Raw genomic sequence first — 19203 nt, 5'->3', positions numbered from 1 at the left:
CTGGATTACATTATTGTACTGCTTGTAAACAAAAATATTTAATCTTTGTTGTATTGAGAAATGTGTAGAGTAGATAACAGGAAACTCCCACAAATTAATGTCATGCAGGTGTCTTGGAACCCAACTAGTGATAATGTAAATTGTTGGATTCTAAATTGTTTTTTACTTTTCATTAGGAATTTTAAAGGAGGTGAAAGATTATATTAAGGAGTGTGATAAGTGCCAGGAGAAAAATGATCAAGTTCGACCTTTGTCGGATCCCTCCCCCGTGCTAGAAGATTTGGGAATTGAAGTTCAAACGTGCGGAAATTCCTGTGATTTAGGTGAAGTATCGAGCAACTCAACCTTCATTCTGCATCCTGCGTCGAAACCCACAAAGAAAAGAATAATTGCAAAGCATGAACTTGTATTTGTAAGTTAATTTTCACTTATTTTAGCGGTCATCATAAGTTTTGCAATTGTGGTGGCTGTATACATTAGCTTTTAAGTTGCTTTATTGGTAAACCATGCACATGGTGGGTAATTAATGTACTAACACTTTTACATATAACAGAAGGGTTATTCTTGTGCTTCGCAAAACTGTTGGAGAAAAGTCTGTCTAATGTCTTGCATCCATGTTATGAAGAGTCAATCTAGTGGTTTACACATGTGACAGATGTTAATCTATTGGCTTACACATGTGACAGATGTTAATCTATTGGCTTTCACATAACCGATGGAAGTTGATTTTAGTGGATTGCGTGCACTTTGATAGTCACCTTAGTGACTTGCTCTCACGTGATAAAGGAGTCCGTCGAAGGCTTTGCACTTAAACTAAGAAGTTCCCTATAGCCCCCACACAGAGGGGGGAGGCATTGATTTAGTAGTGTACATGTGTTCATGTGTTGGTGAGTTGGTAGCTTGGAGTCTATATACCTAGAATGTTAGGCTCATAGGTTCTTTGGAGGGGGTGATCATGTCGTCTCACTCTTTAGAAGCTGTAGTACAGAGAAGCTGGAAAAGTGACACTGCACCAGTATCCTATTATGGTATGCCCTTTCAGGGGCAGTAATTCCAGTTCTTTTTGTTCCAGCTCCTGGCAACAGGAGCGCTGAATAGATCACTGAGCTTTGCCTTCTCTGTGTTTTTATTTTTCTTGGAATTTCTTCCCAAACGTTGACTTTTTCTAGTGGACTATATGTCTTTTAAGACGAGCAGTGCTTATTTTCAGTTTCCTCTAAACTAGATGTCTTTTAAGACGAGCAGTGCTCATTTTCAGTTTCCTCTAGAAATTATATATTTTGTTCACAAACTAACAGTACATTTTATGAAGTGTTATCTTGAGGATGAAAAACTGCTCAAACTGACCCTAATGCAGTCTGTATTGTTGATCTTCCTGACTTCAATCTCCCACAATACTGACAAATAGCAGGAGGATGTATCAGACTAGGTTGAAAGTGATAAAATCTGTCTTCATTTCCTGCAGGAGGACCATTACAGATGTCTGGAATGGGCTTCAGGAATATCTGGGGTGCCCTTTACCTCACTTTAAAGACTCCCACAGAGGGAGATGTAGAAGCTGAACAGGAGACTATCATGGTTGAAGTTAAAATCTGTGATGTTGAGGACGAACATGGCAGCCACTTGGTAAATGCTGAGGGCAGGATCATCGTGGAGACACCACTCAATGTAGAAAACACAACAAGATGATGGACAGAGTGCTGAAACTTTTCAAGCACTCGCCCCTAGTCACAGATCTGGGTTTAATCCACCGTTCTTTTGCTCATTATGGCACCCCAGTTTGAACCCAGCTATATGCAAATCAGACTTGACCCTGTTCCTTGTGGGAACAGTCCAGCCCGAACTTCCAGGCCAGGTCCTCCCTGGACGAGAAACAAGCATCCTGGGGCTGGTTTCGGGGTATTACCCCTCATCAACCAGGCTAGCTTTGTGAGAAGTTTGCTAAGGAAAGCCACCCCCTTGCAAGACACCTCGATAGAACCTTCAGAGCATATTCAGAGGGTGGATCGTGACCCCTTTAAGAGGAACTCAAACAGGAAAAATGCTAGGAAAATTATGGTGAACTTAAAGACTTATTCTGTTAAAGAGCAGATATTGTCAGCGGCCCTAAAGGAAGCAGGTTTGAAAGTGGATGATCTAACTTTCAGTACAAGATCTGATATTTCGAGGGTGACACAGGAAAGACAGTAGGATCTGGGGAAGTACATAAAAGAAGTAAAGGAAATGGGTGACACTGCTTAAGTTCAATTCCTGGCTACCTTGAACGTTATGTACAAGAGCAAAATGCATAATTCAAGGGAGCCAGAGGTATTGGAGGGGTTGATTAAGCAAATAAAGTTGATTAAGGTCTAATGTAGTACTTGAGGAGTAGCTCAGTAGTGACAGATTAATTAAATCTGGGAGTGTTCCGTGGGAGGTGACGGGGGTTATGGGTAGGTTTGGGATATAGGATGGGGAGCATGGGGGAAAGCTAAAAAAAATATATATATTTTGGAATGCCCCACTCGTGGTTAAGGTGTCAAGAGGGAAAAGGCACACAGGAGGAGGTTCAATACGCAAGTGAGCAATATAGAATGACAAATATGGGATATGGCAGGTAGTGGTTGGGGGGGTGTTATGTGTGTATTGTCCTGGAATTGATTGGACTGAGTCAAGAGTAGACAACTGAGGATTCTAGAATAGCTAAAGAAATGTGATGCACAGATCATAATATCACAGTAGATGCACATCCTCAATAAGGAAAGTTGCAAACTTTCTAGGGCCCTAATGTGGATTAAGGAGTATGTTTATACATACTAGGAACTCTGCTGGAAGAGAGTGGCTATATTGCTTAAATGTAAAAGTCTATGCAAGAGTGGTGGAGCACATGGTGGATATAGGCGGAAGGTTGATGGCAACAAAGGTATTGATACAGAGTTCATTATACAAAATGTGATAGATTTTAATTTTACCGTCCAAAAATGTATGATCCCAGTCCCCTTCCGGCCCTGTATTTCAAGCTTCTGGAGTATAAATTATCAGTAATAGTGTGTGTGTGTGGGGGGGATTTTAATGTCCTGATATGTAACATACTAGAGATCTCTATGCTAAGGAAAAAAGCAAATGCACCCAGAATACAGGCACAGGTTAGATTAATGATCAAAGACCTACAGTTATGTGATGTATGGCGACAGAGAGCAGACAGGTATAAGGAATACACTTTCCTTAACAAGAAATACGGCCATTGTAGGAAGGTATGATCCTTCTGCATGGTTACCCCTACTTTTTGCTTGGTGTTGGTATGGTTTCTGGCTAGTCTGACTGAGATCCTGCTAATCAGGACTCCAGTCTCTGTGCTTTCTTCCCTAATTTGGTTATGGTGAGTACTTCGGCACCTCCCAGACAGGGCTTAGTGTATTAGGACAGGGTGGGGGCGCTTGCCAGCGCCACTCAGTCTGCTTGAGGGGCACATTTGGTACCCTCCTTGCACACTCCAGTTCAAGCCAGCTCAGGGAGCTGGTGGCTTCCACTCTGGCGTGAAACTGGGCAAAGGACATGGGAGTATTCTCCCCACTGTCCAACTCCTCCCCTGGGTACCTACGAGCTTACCTGTGGGTGGGTCCCTAGATTCGTTATGGGACAAGATTCATATCAAGATACCACTTCATCTTCAACTGTCTGGGCACTCTGGACTTCGTGGTACTTCTCTCTGGGCACCGAGACTGCAACTCTGAAGACTCCTGCTGTTCCTGGTCTCGTCGCTTTGCTCGTCTGCTGCAACAACCATGTCTGTGCTCCATAGAGGAACCTTCCAAGGCCTGTGGGCATTCAAGACACCTGAAGGAACCTCCCTTGACGTGAAGGAGTCACTTTCCTGCATCTGCAGGCACCGCAACGCAGCTACATGGTCTGCTGATCCTTGGCTTCCAGGGACTCTGAAAGGCTCAGCAACACAGGTGGTGGTTCTTCAACTCCCTCGAGGCCTGCACTGACTTCTGAGTTTGAGGCCTGTATCCGTCGCCGGAACCGCTGGAACCGAACCACTGTGCACCGCGTCAGCTTTCGTTGCAAAGGCTTGTTGCCTCTTTTCCTCAGATCTTTGGGCTCCAAATAGCCCCCACCTCAAGCATCTCCTGTGACCAAGATCTTGTTCCTCACTGCTTCTCTTGCACCATGGGCCTGCATCTTTGGTGAGCTGCTCGAGGTCCTAATGCGACTCAGTGCCTCAGGCCTGAGGGTCCTCTTGATGGTATTCTTTGATTCCGGCGGGCTCCCCCGATTGCTCGGGCCTGCTCTGACTCCCCTGCTTGTGGTGAGTCACTTGAACCTTGCTGGTCCCAACGCTGCACCTTTTTCGCTTTCCACGTTGTTTGCAGTTACCTTGGCTTGTTGGTGCTCCCGACGGACACCGACCCCTCAACTCTTGACATTCCACGTGGAACAGCTCGTGAACGGCTCCTGATCTTCCACAGAGTCGCCTGGTCAGCACAGCTGCAGCCCGAGCTCACCACCGTGAACTCTCCTGCAACACCCAACATCGGTGGGCATTTGTCTTCTGTGCCTCCTGGTCATTCCTGAGTGGCATAGACTCTGTCCCCTCTGCTTGCAGGTACTTCTCATCTTGAATCCACCTTTGGATTCCACCAGACACTCTCACCTTCTTCGACAGCGGCATCTTCCTGAAGTCCTCAATTGAGTTCGACAGCGGTTTCCGATGCCACTCCACACCTATGCACCCGGTTTCCCTGGTGAAGGTATCCTGGTTCCTAGGGTATCCACGGCTCTCCCACCTGCCGTCTGTCACTTGGTTTCTTCAGGGTCCACTGGAAAGGGTCCTTTTCCTTTAAAATCGCAACAGCAACTAACCCATTGACATCAATTGAGCACGGGGTCCTGTTCCCACTCTGCCTTGGCCTCCGTGGGGTTCCAGGTTACTTACCTTGGTGGTTCCTTGGGTCCTCAGGACTTCTACGTCTTCTGGGTATAGTCTTGACTTAAGTTGTGGTTCACATCCTACTATTTTATTATATGGTTTCCTATTTTTATAGGACTAAATAGACCAGAAATAAGCTTGAGGAGCTAGATGATGTATCTTAGGGCTAGAAAGGGTATTACGTGAGAAACCTAGGGGTGGAGTGGAGAGCACCAATTTAATGAATAGCCTGCAGGGGGCCAGGGATAAGCTATTGGGGCACTTGGAAGTGAGCATGTAGAGAAGGTGGGAGGTGAGTAAGCTATCTCACTTTCTAAGCGCTGAGCTATTCCTTTGGCTATGATTCACTGTGCCAAACCAGGTGATGGTAACGTAACATAACTTTGAGACAGCAAAAGTTGATGCAAGCTAGTGTCTTTTGAAATGAAAGTATGCTGAGCAGAAAATATGATAAGGGAGATGGAGGGTAAGGCCTCAGGGGAGCTGTTGACCAATAGTAAGGATATAGAAGATACCTTAGTTGCTTTTTATCAGGATTTATAAACTAAAGGTCCTGGGGTGGCTGAGGGGGAAATTGAGAGCTAGTTAAGTAAAGCTTCACTCCTGAAGTTCAGTCTTGAACAGAAGGGAGAACTGAACTGGGGAATACGAAAAGAGGAAATCAGGGAGGTGCTAAGAGTGCAAAAAAGGTAGAGCAGTGGGCCCTGACAGTCTACCCAGTGAACTGTACATGGCATTAGCGGACAAGATTGTTCCAGTATTTACTAATCTTTAGGAGTGCATCTTTTTGCGGGGCAACTTTCTGCCACAGACTTGGGTAAGGGGGTGTTGGAAAGCAGTTATTAGTGTGCTCCTAAAACCAAACCAGGACCTGAAGCAGTGTGAATTTTACAGGCAAATGTCTTTGCTACATTGTGATTATAAGCTTTACACAAGAATCTGAGCAAAAAGATTAAATAAAGAGATAGGGACTTTGCTCCCCGAAGATCAGAAATAATTTATAGTGGGGCGACAGTTACATGAGCTGGCCCACTGGCTCATTGGCACAACAGATATAGCAACATCCTCAAAACTTCTTTTAGCTGTACTAATGTTTGATGCTGCAAAAGCCTTGAATAGAATGAGTTAACCTTATTTGAATGCTGGTTTTAGGCATAATCACATGGGCGCTAATTTTTGCATGGCTGTCCTGTCAACATACAGGAAATGAGTAGCAAGAATTGCTATTAACAAGATGGTTACATCCCAAATTAAAATACGAGGTGCCAGGAACTGATACCCACTCTCACCCCTGTTATTTAACGTGTATATAGAGCCTTTGGCAAAAACAAATTAGGGAAGATCCTGGTATTACACCATTTTCCAACAATGGTTGGGAAAGGAAAGTTGTATTATATGCAGATAACTTGATAGTTTACACATCTAGCTTTGTGAATTCCTTTCCTATAATACACAAGATAATTAACAAATTCTCGAGAGTTTAAGGGAACTCAGTGAATGCATGTAAGAGGTCATGGCCTCAAATATGTCTAGTGACAGCTCTTTACTTAAAATATTAGCAAAGCTACTTTGGGGTACAGTTAGTGCAGGATTTAGACAAGCTGGTGCAGGTACATTTTAATAAAGTTATGATGGAAATGTGAAAACTGTTAAGAACGTGGGTGAATATTCCCGTAACAGTGTATGGCAGATCTAATCTAGTTAAGTTGTCAATCCTACCCCAAGTTCACATTTCTCTTTAGCACCATTCCCCTGACATTTTAAAAAGGAGGGGTTTAACAAACTGCAGAGGATTGTAAGTAGTTCTATTGGCCTCTAAAGGAGTTGGCATAGCCTGGAAGAAGCTACGGAGGGAAAGAGAAAGGAGGGTTAACATCTCCAGATTTTCAATAATATTTCTTGGCCTTTCAATTGAAGAACATTAGGATGTTGCTGAAGCGCCCCAATCAATCACAGATCGGCCTTATGCTGCAATCTATTGTTAAGAAAATACGTCCGGCAGAGTCGCACTTCTCATATAAGTTTAGAGATATACAATTCTTCTATAAGTTCAAACTGAAGACTGTCCAAGCAGCCATTAGACTCAGGGTACAAATTTGAACAGTTGCTGGGATACCGTAATGAGTTCTCCCCGCATCTAGAATTCGCCAGAATGCATGAGAGACAGGCTAGTGGATCCTATAAAGAAAGCAGGATTAGACAGCTGGCACCAGCTACCTCAGGACACTATTAACGGATGGCAAGCTCTCCAGATAAAAATATTATCAACTGTGTATCTGGGCACAATAGTTAAGGAACTCTGGAGGAGAGACTTTGTTGTATCTTACCAGACGTAGCCGAGTTGTATTTTATAAGTTCTTTTATCAAGATCAAGTTGCATGATGGAAATAAAGTACATCAGCCTGGTGATCCTTATGTACAGCCCTAACAGGATCAGCCTTGCCTGCTGCTCAGCCCATCTTCCAACTGTCACACCTCATCCACACAGGCACCCAAGCATTCCAAGCATCACAGTCACACCAACATTCCACTCTCAACACTCACACTGGCTGAGCAGCTAGGAGAAAGGTAAACTAGGATACATATGATTAGATAAGCAGGATATAACATATACCCCTCCTTTTAAATGAAAAAGGGAAAGAACAATACAACTTGGGAGAAACTATACACAAGAATGTACAAAAGCAGAAAGTAGTTCAAAAGTCAAGGATGCAAATCAAAATACAACATCACGAGAGAGTCTGAACACTTAAGTAACCTGAAAGGAAGAGTAAATAAATTGACAAGCAATAAAATAGATTGACAAGCAATATAACCCATCCTCCCCAATAAAACATGTCCATCACACCAACATTTCATACAGAACACTCACACTGGCTGAGCAGCTAGGAACCAGGTAACAGGGATCATTATAACCACAACAGGAAGATACTACAGACTTGCCATCGCTGGAGCTATTTAAAGTGGCAAGTATCTATGCACATTTTATGACCCGAGTAAATCTGCCTTCTTAAGGGAAAAGTATTTGCTTACTTTGCATACAGCACACTGGACACCACAGAAGCTATCTAAAGAGGGGAGTCACGCTGTGAAGAAGTTCTACAAATGCGGTTCTGAGAATGTGGCTGATGTGCACATGTTCGCGCAGTGTCCCAACATTCTGACCTTTTGCCAAAAAGTGGATAAGGCATTAACTGAGATAATGCTTGAAGATCTCAAGGGTAAGCCTCTCACTGCTGTTTTATAGTACCCGAGTGGAGTGTGAGTTGAGTGCCATAATGTCAAAGAAACTGCACTCTCTGTCATTTCGCTTGGTGTTATTGGCCAGAAGGGAAATATATAAAAAGTCGGGTCTCCCCAGCCCCACCTAGCTATACAAAGTAGATTAAATCCCCCATATTTGTATCCAGTCTAGAACGGAGATGCTTGTCAGCTAGGGGAGCAGAAAAGTGGTTGTGGGTCTCAAGATGGTATGAAGTGGGAAGCACTGGTAGGTGAGAGAGAGAGACACAGAGAGAGAGAGACACAGAGAGAGAGAGTGTCCGACCGAGTCCGATCATTACACCTGCATTTCAACATACTTGGGAATCCTTCTCAAGTTAGAGGTGTGGAAGAGGGCTTTATCTCAGGATGTACTGCAAGGCTTGTTATGATCGAATATATTATGAAAGCAATAGGAAGGCACACTGCCTGAGCTGAAATGAGGACTAAAGAAAAAAAAAACATGAGAAAATGGAAATGACTGAAAGCAGGAAACCCTTACCATAGTTAATGAAAAGCAGCTTTCTTAGTCTTGATGACCTCTGCTTGAAGGATTCTCATAGAAGCGAAAGTCAAGCAGTGTGTTCACATTAACCCTACACAGTGTTCCATAAGAACACACTTTTCGTTTGGACTCATACAGGCTTTCTACCCTAAGTAGTCTCTTACTTCCATGTCAATCAGTCATTTTTCCACATACTTTCAGAATCCTTCACCATCTGAACAATCTTTACACACTCTGGATGTAAGGAGGATAAAATGAAATACATTTATAAATCTAAGTCTCTGTAAATCTAGGGCCTGTTTTGTATAGGTTGGGCCACTTCGAAACAGCCCACATCCGAAACATTCCATGTGCATTGTCCTCCGTTTCTCAAAAAGCAAATACGTGCTTAACAGCTCAATCCAAAGCACATTCTACTAAGGGTAAAAGCTTAGTTTTCTTCAAGAGAGGGAGCCCAGGACTAATCAAAAGGAACTGGAGCAGCTGCCATATGCAATGCCTGATTGGATCGTGGGGTAGTGTACTCCCTGAAAGGAGCAGTGTCAGTTGTCCAGCTTCTCTGAACTACCGCCTGTTTAGCTACATTGCTATAGTATTATCTTGCTTTTCCTCGAAAAAAGTTTCCGAAAAAGTTTTTTTAGTATCTTTTTTAAATTAGCCCTGTCTTTTTTTTTTTTTAACAAGATGACTTTTCTAAATAAAAGTTTCTATGTTTGTATTTTTTGGGTAAAGACGTGCCCCACAGTGCCACACATAGATGGGACAATTTAGTTCAGTGATTAAGCTTTCAATTACAATTCCCCTGAAGGAGAGCTAGGATTACAGTTAAGCAACTTGTCCTTTTTGAAGGTTCGATTCTGTTGTACAATGTATACTGCTTTTTCCATTGAGTCTGTAGTTTGGGAGGTTGTCTGGGTATATGCTAGTTTTTTAGGTCTCACCTAGGCAGCACTTGAGCTGTCTCTTCGAGACATGCTGTATTCAGGATATGTGTATAAAGCTCTGCCTACTTCCCGCCCATCTTTTTAATTGGCTCCTGTCCTTCATGAATGGGTCTTTTCATTGGTCCTTAGGCTTTGTAGTCCCTCCATAGTACCGCCTTGTCTCTTTTTGTAACCTCCCATGAGGACTCTCTGTTACATGTGTTGTTATGCCCCGAGTTTTAATTACAGCCTCATGGCACTATATTCATAAAGGCCTTCAGACAGAAACTTCACTTGGTCTTAAACTCGATTGGCATTGGTTACTTTACTCTCTAGCACACCTCACATTTATATTAGACCTTGTATAAATTTCCCTTCATCATGTCCACATAGAGTACAACCTAATCCGTAATTAATATAATAATTGTTTTGTCTCACTTCAAAGCTACTAATTGTATTTATGGACATAGCTATTTGAATGTCCTCTGGGTACTGTCTTGCATGCAATGCATTATGGGTAGGGTGGATTTTGCATATGTGACCAAAAGTTTGATGCTCACTAGGGACCTCTAGGCGCAGCATGCGGTACTGCACCTCGACAAGCAGTGCTAGTGCCTTGCTCACTAGGGGCCTCTAGGAGCAGCTTGGGGTACTGCACCTACCACATCTCAGATTTATATTAGACCTTCTATAAATTTCCCTTCATCAGCTCTGCATAGAGTACAACCTAATTTGGAAGTAATATAATAAATATTTTGTTACAATTCAAAGCTACTATTGGTATTTAAGGACATAGCTATTTGAATGTATTTGAGGTACTGTTTTGAATGCAATGCATTATGGGTTAATGGGTTGGGTGTTTTATTTTTTTTTAAACTAACTCTTGTTAGGGCCTCGTTTCTGGTTCAGATACTTCAATCGTCTCCTTCAGCAAAGCCCTATTTTAATGGTAAGTCGTTGGTAACAAACTTGACAGCAAGTGCACAAGCTATCCCATTGACCTTTTACCTGTGAAGGAAAAAGGTCACGTTAGTCAAATACATACAGTAAATAACTACATCTACTCCACCTGCCTTCATCCGCCTTCTCCTCTCCCCTGTCACTGACTGGTTCCTGGGCGTGGGGAAAAAGGTCAAAACAGATTAGTGGCCCCTATGCCCACCCACGTAAGGACAGGGGCACCCCTTGGGTCCTCAGCTGTAATCGTCTTCTTCGTTGCCTGAGCCTTCCAGGGACCCCCGTGGGAGGGCACAAGGGGTCGCCTTTGGGTCCTCAGGTTTCGTCGTTGCTGTCTTCACCTGATCCGTATAGTGCTGCGTAGTTACACAGGAGGCTGTGAATCATCTTATGACACGCCAGGGTCTATGTCTCCTTCTTCCCTACTACCAGGCGGTTTCTGGAAAACAGAAGAACATCTTTAAAACCGCACAGGAGCCTCCAGCAGTTCTGGAGGTCACTCAGTGCATGTGTCTCTGGGTACAAACCATACATCAGAGTCCGCAGTGATGCAGGTTGTAGGTATCCAGGCCCTAAGCTCTGTGCATAGGGCCTTCAGCAGGTCCTGTGCGTACGCGCACTCCCAGAAGAGAATGCATGTTGTCTTGTCCGCGATGCACTCTTTTAGGCAGGACTTGTATCGGTTGAGTTCTCTTGGGTGCATGAAGGCTCTCACGGGAAGTCGTCATTGGATGGCCATCCAGGCGATGTCTTTGTGCTGGTTGGTCATGCGACGTTTTCCCACACGTGGTCCGCTGTGGCAGAGGGGAGGGTGCAGATCGGTTCGCTGGTGTCCTTTGCTCGTATCTGGCGTTAGACAAGCTCTGGGGTCCATGTGGCGGGGGCGGCAGCCTCCAGCCCGAACTCCTTCATGAACTTCTCCACTTCCTTTTATAACTACGGGGTCTCCCAGTTGTACGGGACGGCGCTCACCCACTCTGCCCATCCGAGGCGCCTCCACGTTGGCAACGGGAGAATTGTGCCATCAGAAAGCCGCTGTGGCTCTCGTCTTTGGTCCTCAGGGTGCTCCTCATGCAGTGGCACACAAAGATTCACCTCAGAATGGTGGCGATGTCTGGCACTTCCTTGCCTCCCTCGTGGTGGATCTTGAACATAGCTGCCCTCTAAACCCTGTGCATCTTTGAGCTCCAGATGAAGTAGAAGATCATTCTTGTGATGGCCCTGGCCATGCGGACTGCAAAGACCACACTTGGGCGACGTACTGGAGCACTGGCAGGGTTTTGTTCTGCAGGACCAAACACTTCCCTTCGATTGTCAGCTTACGGAGGCTCCAGAGTTCCAGCTTCTGCCTTGTCATTGCCAGTCTCATTCCCCAAGTCTTCTCAACTGCACATTCCCCGCCAAGCCTGACTCCAAGGATCTTCAGAAAGTCCTGCTTGATGGGGAATGGCAGTGAGTCTCTGGTGGGGGTCCAGTGTCCCAAGAATAGGGTTACGACTTGGCGCTGTTGATCTTCGCTCCTGACGCCTTTCCAAATTCGATACAAGTCCTCTCCAGTTCTCTCACAGATGGTCCGTCCGCACAGAAGACTGAGACGTCGTCCATGTAGAGGGAACTCTTCAGTTCGCCCTTTACATTGCTTCCTGGGGCTATCACTCTCTGATATTCCTGTTCTGTCGAATGCGTTCGTCGAAGAGTTCAATCAAGCAGATGAACAGAAGAGGGGAGAGCGGACAGGGAAGGGTTCGTTTTTCCAGCCGTTAACCAACGCCATGCTAGAGATCTCTATACATTGTGGTCACCACGTCACTGAAGAAGTCTCCCAGCCCCAGTACTCTTAGTGTCTGGTCCATGTACTCATGGGAAACTCGGTCGAGTGACTTTTCCTGATCCAGGCTGACCAAGGCCGTCGTACCCTTGACGTACTCTATTTTGTCCCAGACCAGGGCCAGGCTGTCCACGATTTGCTGACCCGGTATCCCACAAGTCTGCTCTGGGTGGACTACCTTTGCTATTACCTTCTTTAGGCGGTTGGCCATCACCTTCGCAAGAATTTTGTAGTCCACATTGAGGCGAGGGATGGGCCTCCAGTTCTTGAGGTCTTCTCTCTTTCCCTTCTTGCACAAAAGTGTTATCATACCCTCTTGCAGGGATTGCGGCATACTACCCTTGTCTACCATTCACTCATAGAGGTCCAGCAAGTTCGGCCCGATCAGGTCCCACAGTTCGACATAAAGTTCCACTGGGAGACTGTCATTTCCAGGCTTCTTGTCTCTCTTGGAGATCGTTTCGGCCAAGTGCAGCTCTTCCAGGGTGAAGGGCGCGTTCAGGCCCCCTTTCTCTTCCGGACTGAGTGTCTTTGAGATGCCCTCTAGGAAACTATCCGCCTGGCTCTCTGACGACTTCGTTGAGTAAAGCTCGCCATAAAAGTCGGTTACGACTCTCATGACTTGCTCTTTTTCACCTTGGAGGTTGCCCTCCGAGTCCCATAGTTCTACCAGCAGTGTGCGGGCTGAGTGAAGTTTCTTGAGGAAGAACGAGTTGGATTTTTTGTCCTTCTCGAGGTTCTTGGTTTTGGTCCGGAAGATGATTTTCCTGGATTCCTCCTTGACTTGCTTGGTGAGCCCTTTTCAAGTTTCCTCCAGTTAGTCATCCACGTCCCATCCCCGGAGCTCGAGTTCGTACAGTTGCTGCAGTTTGCTCTGCAATTTCCTAACGACCTCTTCTTTTCCCATGCAGCAGCTCTGCTTGCATCCCAGAAAAAGCCCTGGAACCTGTCCTTCACCCATTCCCACCACTCACTGGCAGAGTGAAAAGGTCCTTCATGTTTCTCCAGTCTACATACGCGACTCTGAGGTTCGCCACTACCTCCTTGTTTTCCAGCAATGAGCAGTTTAGTTTCTACGATCCTGGTCTGGCGGGGAGTTTCCCTGAAAGTTCCCCCTCGAAACTGACTGCTCTGTGGTCAGACAAGTAGACGGTGACCATGGAGCTTCGCCCATGCTTTGCCATTGGGGAGGTGAATAGGAAGTCGATCCGTGAACGTACGGATCCGTCCGGCTTACTCCAGGAAAAATTCCTGGGGTTCGGCACCATGCTCCCGAAAACATTCTGGAGGGACGCCTCACCTACCATCTCCACCAACAGCCTGGATGTCATGTCCATCCCAACAGAGTCTGACCCAGTGCGTCCATCCACCTCTACTATGCAGTTGAAATCACCACCCATCAGGATGGTTCTGAAGGTCACCAGTTGCATCCTGAGCACCCTGAACATCTTGTGTCGCTCATTCTTCCCTGGGGAGGCATAGACATTGATGAGCCTAACGGGCTCACCGGCCCACGAGGTGTCCATGACCAGCACTCTGCCGTTGATCTGCTTGGTGGCATTGTCCACGGTGAAATACCTACCCTTGATCAGAATGGCCTTTCCAGATGATTTGCACTCGTTTTCTCCAGACCAAAACGATGGCCGGTGTGTCCATTGCCGTTTGAGCTGGCTGTATGACTGGGCATATACGGAATCCCACATTCTTGCAGAAAGTAGATATCTCAGTTCTGAGCGTCCAGGAAGGGTAATGTGCCAACCCGCCTAACACTTGTGATGTTTAGGGTGAATAATGATAAAGCCATTGTCTCCACGCTATCAGTCAGTGTGCGGTTCCAAAACTACTGGGGTTGAAGGCCCTGGGGTGCTCTACTTGGGGCACTGAGCCATCTGCTGGTCCTGCTCTCCCTCTCCTGTGCTGTCTTCAGTCTTTCCGATACACACTTCTGATCCCACATCTGTGATCCACTGTGCTGTCGTTTCTGTGGTTCGCATCATGTTGAGCTGCTGATGGAGCTCTTGGAGTACTGATTCGAGCTCCTCCTGGTCTTTTTCCTTGTCCTCCATCTCTTTGTTGTGGTCATCTTCCTCGCTTTCCACGATGACGTAGTCGTCCTCTTCCTCTCTGCCTGCCTTGTTCAACTTCTTGATGGCCAGGAAGTCCTCTTTCCTCGCCAGTGTCCTCTTCCTGCTGGAGGGTTGTCTCTGGTGTGGTTTCCTCCTCCATCTTCTCTGGCTTTGGTCCGGGCTGTGGTATTTCATGCGGGTTGCCTGCTGGGCCTTAACGTTGGACCGTCTCCATTTCTCTGCCTCCTCCCTCCCTTTTGCGGTCTTCTGGTGCAGCGTCTGGGACCGGACCTGTTTCCATGTCTCTTGAAGCAAGTCGTCGTCCTCGCTGCTGCTTACCGTCTTAACTTAAGGTTGTTTCCCCTTCTTTCCCTTTCCCCTTGCCATTGCAGTGTCTTCTGTCGCCTTCTGCTCCTCCTGTGCCTCTGGTTCCGGGCCTGTGTCCTTTGGGGCTACCTTTGGCGGGGCTACTTGTGGTGCTCCTTCCTCTGGGACTCCCTTGGGATGATGGACTTCCTTGGCATGTGCCGTTCCAGTCGGTTGTTTCTCTGTTGTGGCTGGTCCTGCCTTGGGGTTCTCTGTGATCTTTGGGCCTGGTCTTGCGGGTGTTGGGCCCTTTGAGCCTGGTCCTTCTGTTCAGCGTTCCTGGGTGCTTCTGTTATTTTGGCCGTTTGTAGCTTGGCATCCTGCAGGAGGGCGTTCAACTTGGCTTTGTAAGGGGAAACCGTCAGTCTGGTGTGTCTCCAGGCTGGGGTCCCTGCTGCTGCTGCGTAGATCTTTGGCAGGTCAGACTTGGGGCATCGGTAGTAGTAGATGTGACCCTCTCCACTGCAAAAGTAGCACTGCTTTATCCCGCTGCATGAGCCTGCTTCGTGTCTGGTCTGTTTGCAAATCCTGCAGAACTTCTCCGGGCATTCCTTTTCCCAGTGTCCCACGGCCTGGCACTTACGGCATTTGAAGGGTTGCTTGGTATTTGATCTTCCCTAGTCGGCTCCTAGGTAGAAGCTCACTGGTGGGTGTCTCAGACCATCCCTTGGTGCTGGGTTCTCCTTGGATGGCAATTCATGCGATGTCTTAATGCTGGTTTGTCAGGCGCTTGGATGCAACGTTCCTCCACGCGTGGTCTGCTGTGGCAGAGGGGAGGGCGCTGATTGGTTCGCTGATATCCTTTGCTCGTATCTCGCGTTGGACAAGCTTCGGGGTCCCTGTGGTGGGGACGGCAGCCTCCAACCCGAACTCCTTCATGAACTTCTCCACTCCTTTGTAGAACCACAGTGTGAATTTTGCATATGTGACCAAAAGTTTATGATGCTCACTAGGGACCTCTAGGAGCAGCTTGCTGTACTGCACCTACCATATCTCACATTTATATTAGACCTTCTATAAATTTCCCTTCATCAACTCCACATAGAGTACAACCTAATCGGGAATTAATATAATCATTTTTTTTGTCACATTTCAAAACTACTGATTTGTATATATGGACATAGCTATTTGAATGTACTCGGGGTACTGTCTTGTATGTAATGCATTGTGGGTAGAGTGGATTTACCATATCTTTAAAGTTTTTGATGCTCACTAGGGACTTCTAGGAGCAGCTTAGGGCATTGCACCTAGACAAGCACTGCTGAGGTCTTGCTCATTAGGGACCTTTAGGAGCAGCTTGCGGTACTGCACCTACCACATCTCACATTTATGTTAGACCTATATATTTCCCTTCATCAACTCCACATAGAGTACAACCTAATCCGTAATAAATATAACAATTATTTTGTCATCATCATCACAAGCTTTATTTCGACATAGGTCATAAAAGGTAACATAGCTGATGAATTAAAAAAGTGAAAAATAATACAGTGTTAAGTTTACACTTAATCATCTTAAGATCTAGTTAAAAAAAAGCAATAATTCATCATTATATATAAACACAATGCAATACAAGGAAAAGCTCTCTGTTATTCAAACTAATTACCAAGGTTTAAAAACAATAAAGTGCTTGTGCATGATGATTTTGACAACAGTACTGTTGTAGCTTTGTAATCCTGGGTGACATCTACATGGTGGAACCTATGTCTTCCTCGAAAGTGCTTTCCACCTTATCAGCCAGGCTTGGCCCAAATATTTTGCTACACAGCAAGATAAAAAGGGTCTAGAGTCTGACCTAAGAATGCGGAGTGCAACCTGATGGTCCCGTGTACCAAACTGCCGACAGAGTGGGGTCAGCCATTTTCTCCGTGGTGTTTTATACGCCGGGCTATACTTTCCTCATGAACTTTTCAGCTGGGACAGACTTTTCCATTGTTTATGGACCATTTTACTAGCATTGCACCCACTGAGAGAGAGAGAGACGTACCTAAAGTGCATATAGAGTATTCTGTCTCTAGATACTTTGATTAAGTCGAGGTAAGGCTCATAATATCTACTTTGCTTATGGGAGTAAAATTCAGTTGTCAGCTTTCCACATTGGATTTGCTGATCTCTTGTTGTTCCACCCATTCCCAGTACAGGCGTTTGAGATCCTCTCTCCTCGGGGGTTCCTGACTGGCCCAACAACCACGGAGCCCAATTGCATTTTCTTGATTTCGCGTATCCAGTCAATTTTCCCCCAGTGTTGAGACTCATAATCTCAGTGAGGGACTCTGCGTAGGGTGAAAGCTCAGGGGTCCTCCTAATGCGAGCCAAAAAGATTAAGGGGCGCAGCCTAGCTACTATTATTTTGTCACATTTCAAAGCTATTTGAATGTTCTTGGGCTACTGTCTTGCATGCAATGCATTATGGGTAGGGTGATTTTACCATATCTTTAAAGTTTATGATGCTCACTAGGGACCTCTAGAAGCAGCTTGCGTACTGCACCTAGACATGCGGTGCTGGTGCCTTGCTCGCTAGGGAGCTCTAGTAGCAGGTTGCGCTACTGCACTGAGACATACAATGCTGGTTCCTGGCTCACTACGCAACCATTTGGAATGCACTAGGTCTCGCCTTACTGAAAATATGAGCTATTGGCGTTGCATTATTATTTGCAACGCCAATCTCTCAAACTATCAATAATGCGAGACCTATTGCATTGCAAATGCTTGATTTTATTAAGAAAAGGATCTACACTGTTTTGAGGTTATGCTGAAGATTCTTTGGCTGACTATTGGGGGAAGCGTCAGATTTGTTAGTTGTATACCTGCGGAAGAGGGGAATCGTGTGAAGGTTTATGTTTATTGGAGCTTGCTTCTCACTGTTTCAACTGCTTATGTTAAGTTTTCATTGTAATTATTTACATCTTCAAATAATGTACTTTGCTAAAAGAATGCATATTTTGTTTATTTGCTTTGATTTAATATTTTGTCATAACTATCTTGAATAGATGTTTGTCGAGCCGCCGATTGTTTTAAGTCACCCTAACTTTTAAGACTGTACAGTCCTGTTCCCATTAAACATACAGTAGAAAGTGATGCATTTATGTATGTGTTCATGAGCTTTTTGGTGCTATATGCTTCGCGCTCTGAGCCCCAAAGTGCCAAGGGATGGATGAAAATTTAAAAGACTAAGGCAAGAGCAACACAAATGGGCAAATGCATGTTTCTCCAACATTGGATCATAGATACACATGCTTAATATTCCCCATCATCGGCTGGTGATCCTCCGTAATCCGTATTAACACAGTAGTGATAATACACACTCATTTAACATTGAAAACAGCCGTTGATTATATGAAGTCTATCCTCCTCTTTTTATGATGCAAACTCTGGTCCTTCAGGTGGTTAGACAGATGCTTATAACAAGTAGGGTCTGAAGGGATAAATCAGGGACCTATAGAGGTTGGGGATACCTTTCTAAGCGAAAGGTGAGGGGATACGTACTCCCACTGAAACAATCCTAACTCAAAAATAGTATCCTCTCTACTGGGAGTTAATGATCAAGGGGAAAGAGGAAAGGAAAACATATACTTCCACATCACTCAGAGGTGGGAATAGGAGAAACCATATATATATATATATATATATATATATATATATATATATATATATATATATATATATATATATATATATATATATATATATATATACATATACATATACATATACATATACATATACATATACATATACATATACATATACATATACATATACATATACATATACACCTCACCCACTCCAATAGTGGCATGTTTAATCATTGGTTCCCTGGAACATTGGGCTCAACCATGTTCCAGGGAGCACTTTGGTGAAAACATGATTTTATAGTTCGTTTTTTTTTTTTTTACATATAACGAAGATCCCTAACTCATCCCCAGGTATCCCTTTATTAGTGGGGTGAGCGGGGAAGGTTAAAAACTATGGGAAGGGGCTCTGGTTCGAGATCCTTTCGGGCTCCCTTATGTTCACCACTAGATCCCTTTACTTTACGGTATTGTCTCAATCGCGTAGTCACTCTTGCGTTCCAAGCAAAAGAACAATTTTGTGTGGTGGGTTCTTCAACTTGTCTCCATGGCCTACTTGCTGAATCTGACCGGGCCCTTCCAAATGTAACTGCTCCAACCGAAAAATGAACTGCTAATGGAACACACTCCATTTAGTTTCTTTTCGAATTGCCATTCAAATTACCCTCATACCAACCAGCATTCTGTTTCTTACTTATGTCGGTCGCCCGATCATGGGGCAGATATCTGTGAGACCTGCAGGTCCTTCTGATCTAAGAAAACATTTCGGGATCGATGTGCACTGCTCCTCAAAATGCATCACAGATGATACAC

At 45.1% G+C, this 19203-nt stretch overlaps 1 protein-coding gene across 4 annotated transcripts in view; it reads left to right on the top strand.

Moving 5' to 3' along the window:
- Positions 1-19203, top strand: part of ZBTB11 (zinc finger and BTB domain containing 11) — a 2099144-nt gene that overhangs the window by 177965 nt on the left and 1901976 nt on the right. For all 4 annotated transcript variants that reach the window (XM_085622427.1, XM_085622426.1, XM_085622429.1 and 1 more), the window contains exon 2: positions 177-412. In XM_085622427.1, the coding sequence (XP_085478553.1) occupies positions 177-412 (236 nt within the window). The remainder of the gene's footprint in view (positions 1-176; positions 413-19203) is intronic.

Source organism: Triturus cristatus, chromosome 8 (assembly GCF_964204655.1).
Source record: "Triturus cristatus chromosome 8, aTriCri1.1, whole genome shotgun sequence".
NCBI classification, from domain to species: Eukaryota; Metazoa; Chordata; class Amphibia; order Caudata; family Salamandridae; genus Triturus; species Triturus cristatus.
This window is presented reverse-complemented; position numbering and strand designations above follow the sequence as displayed.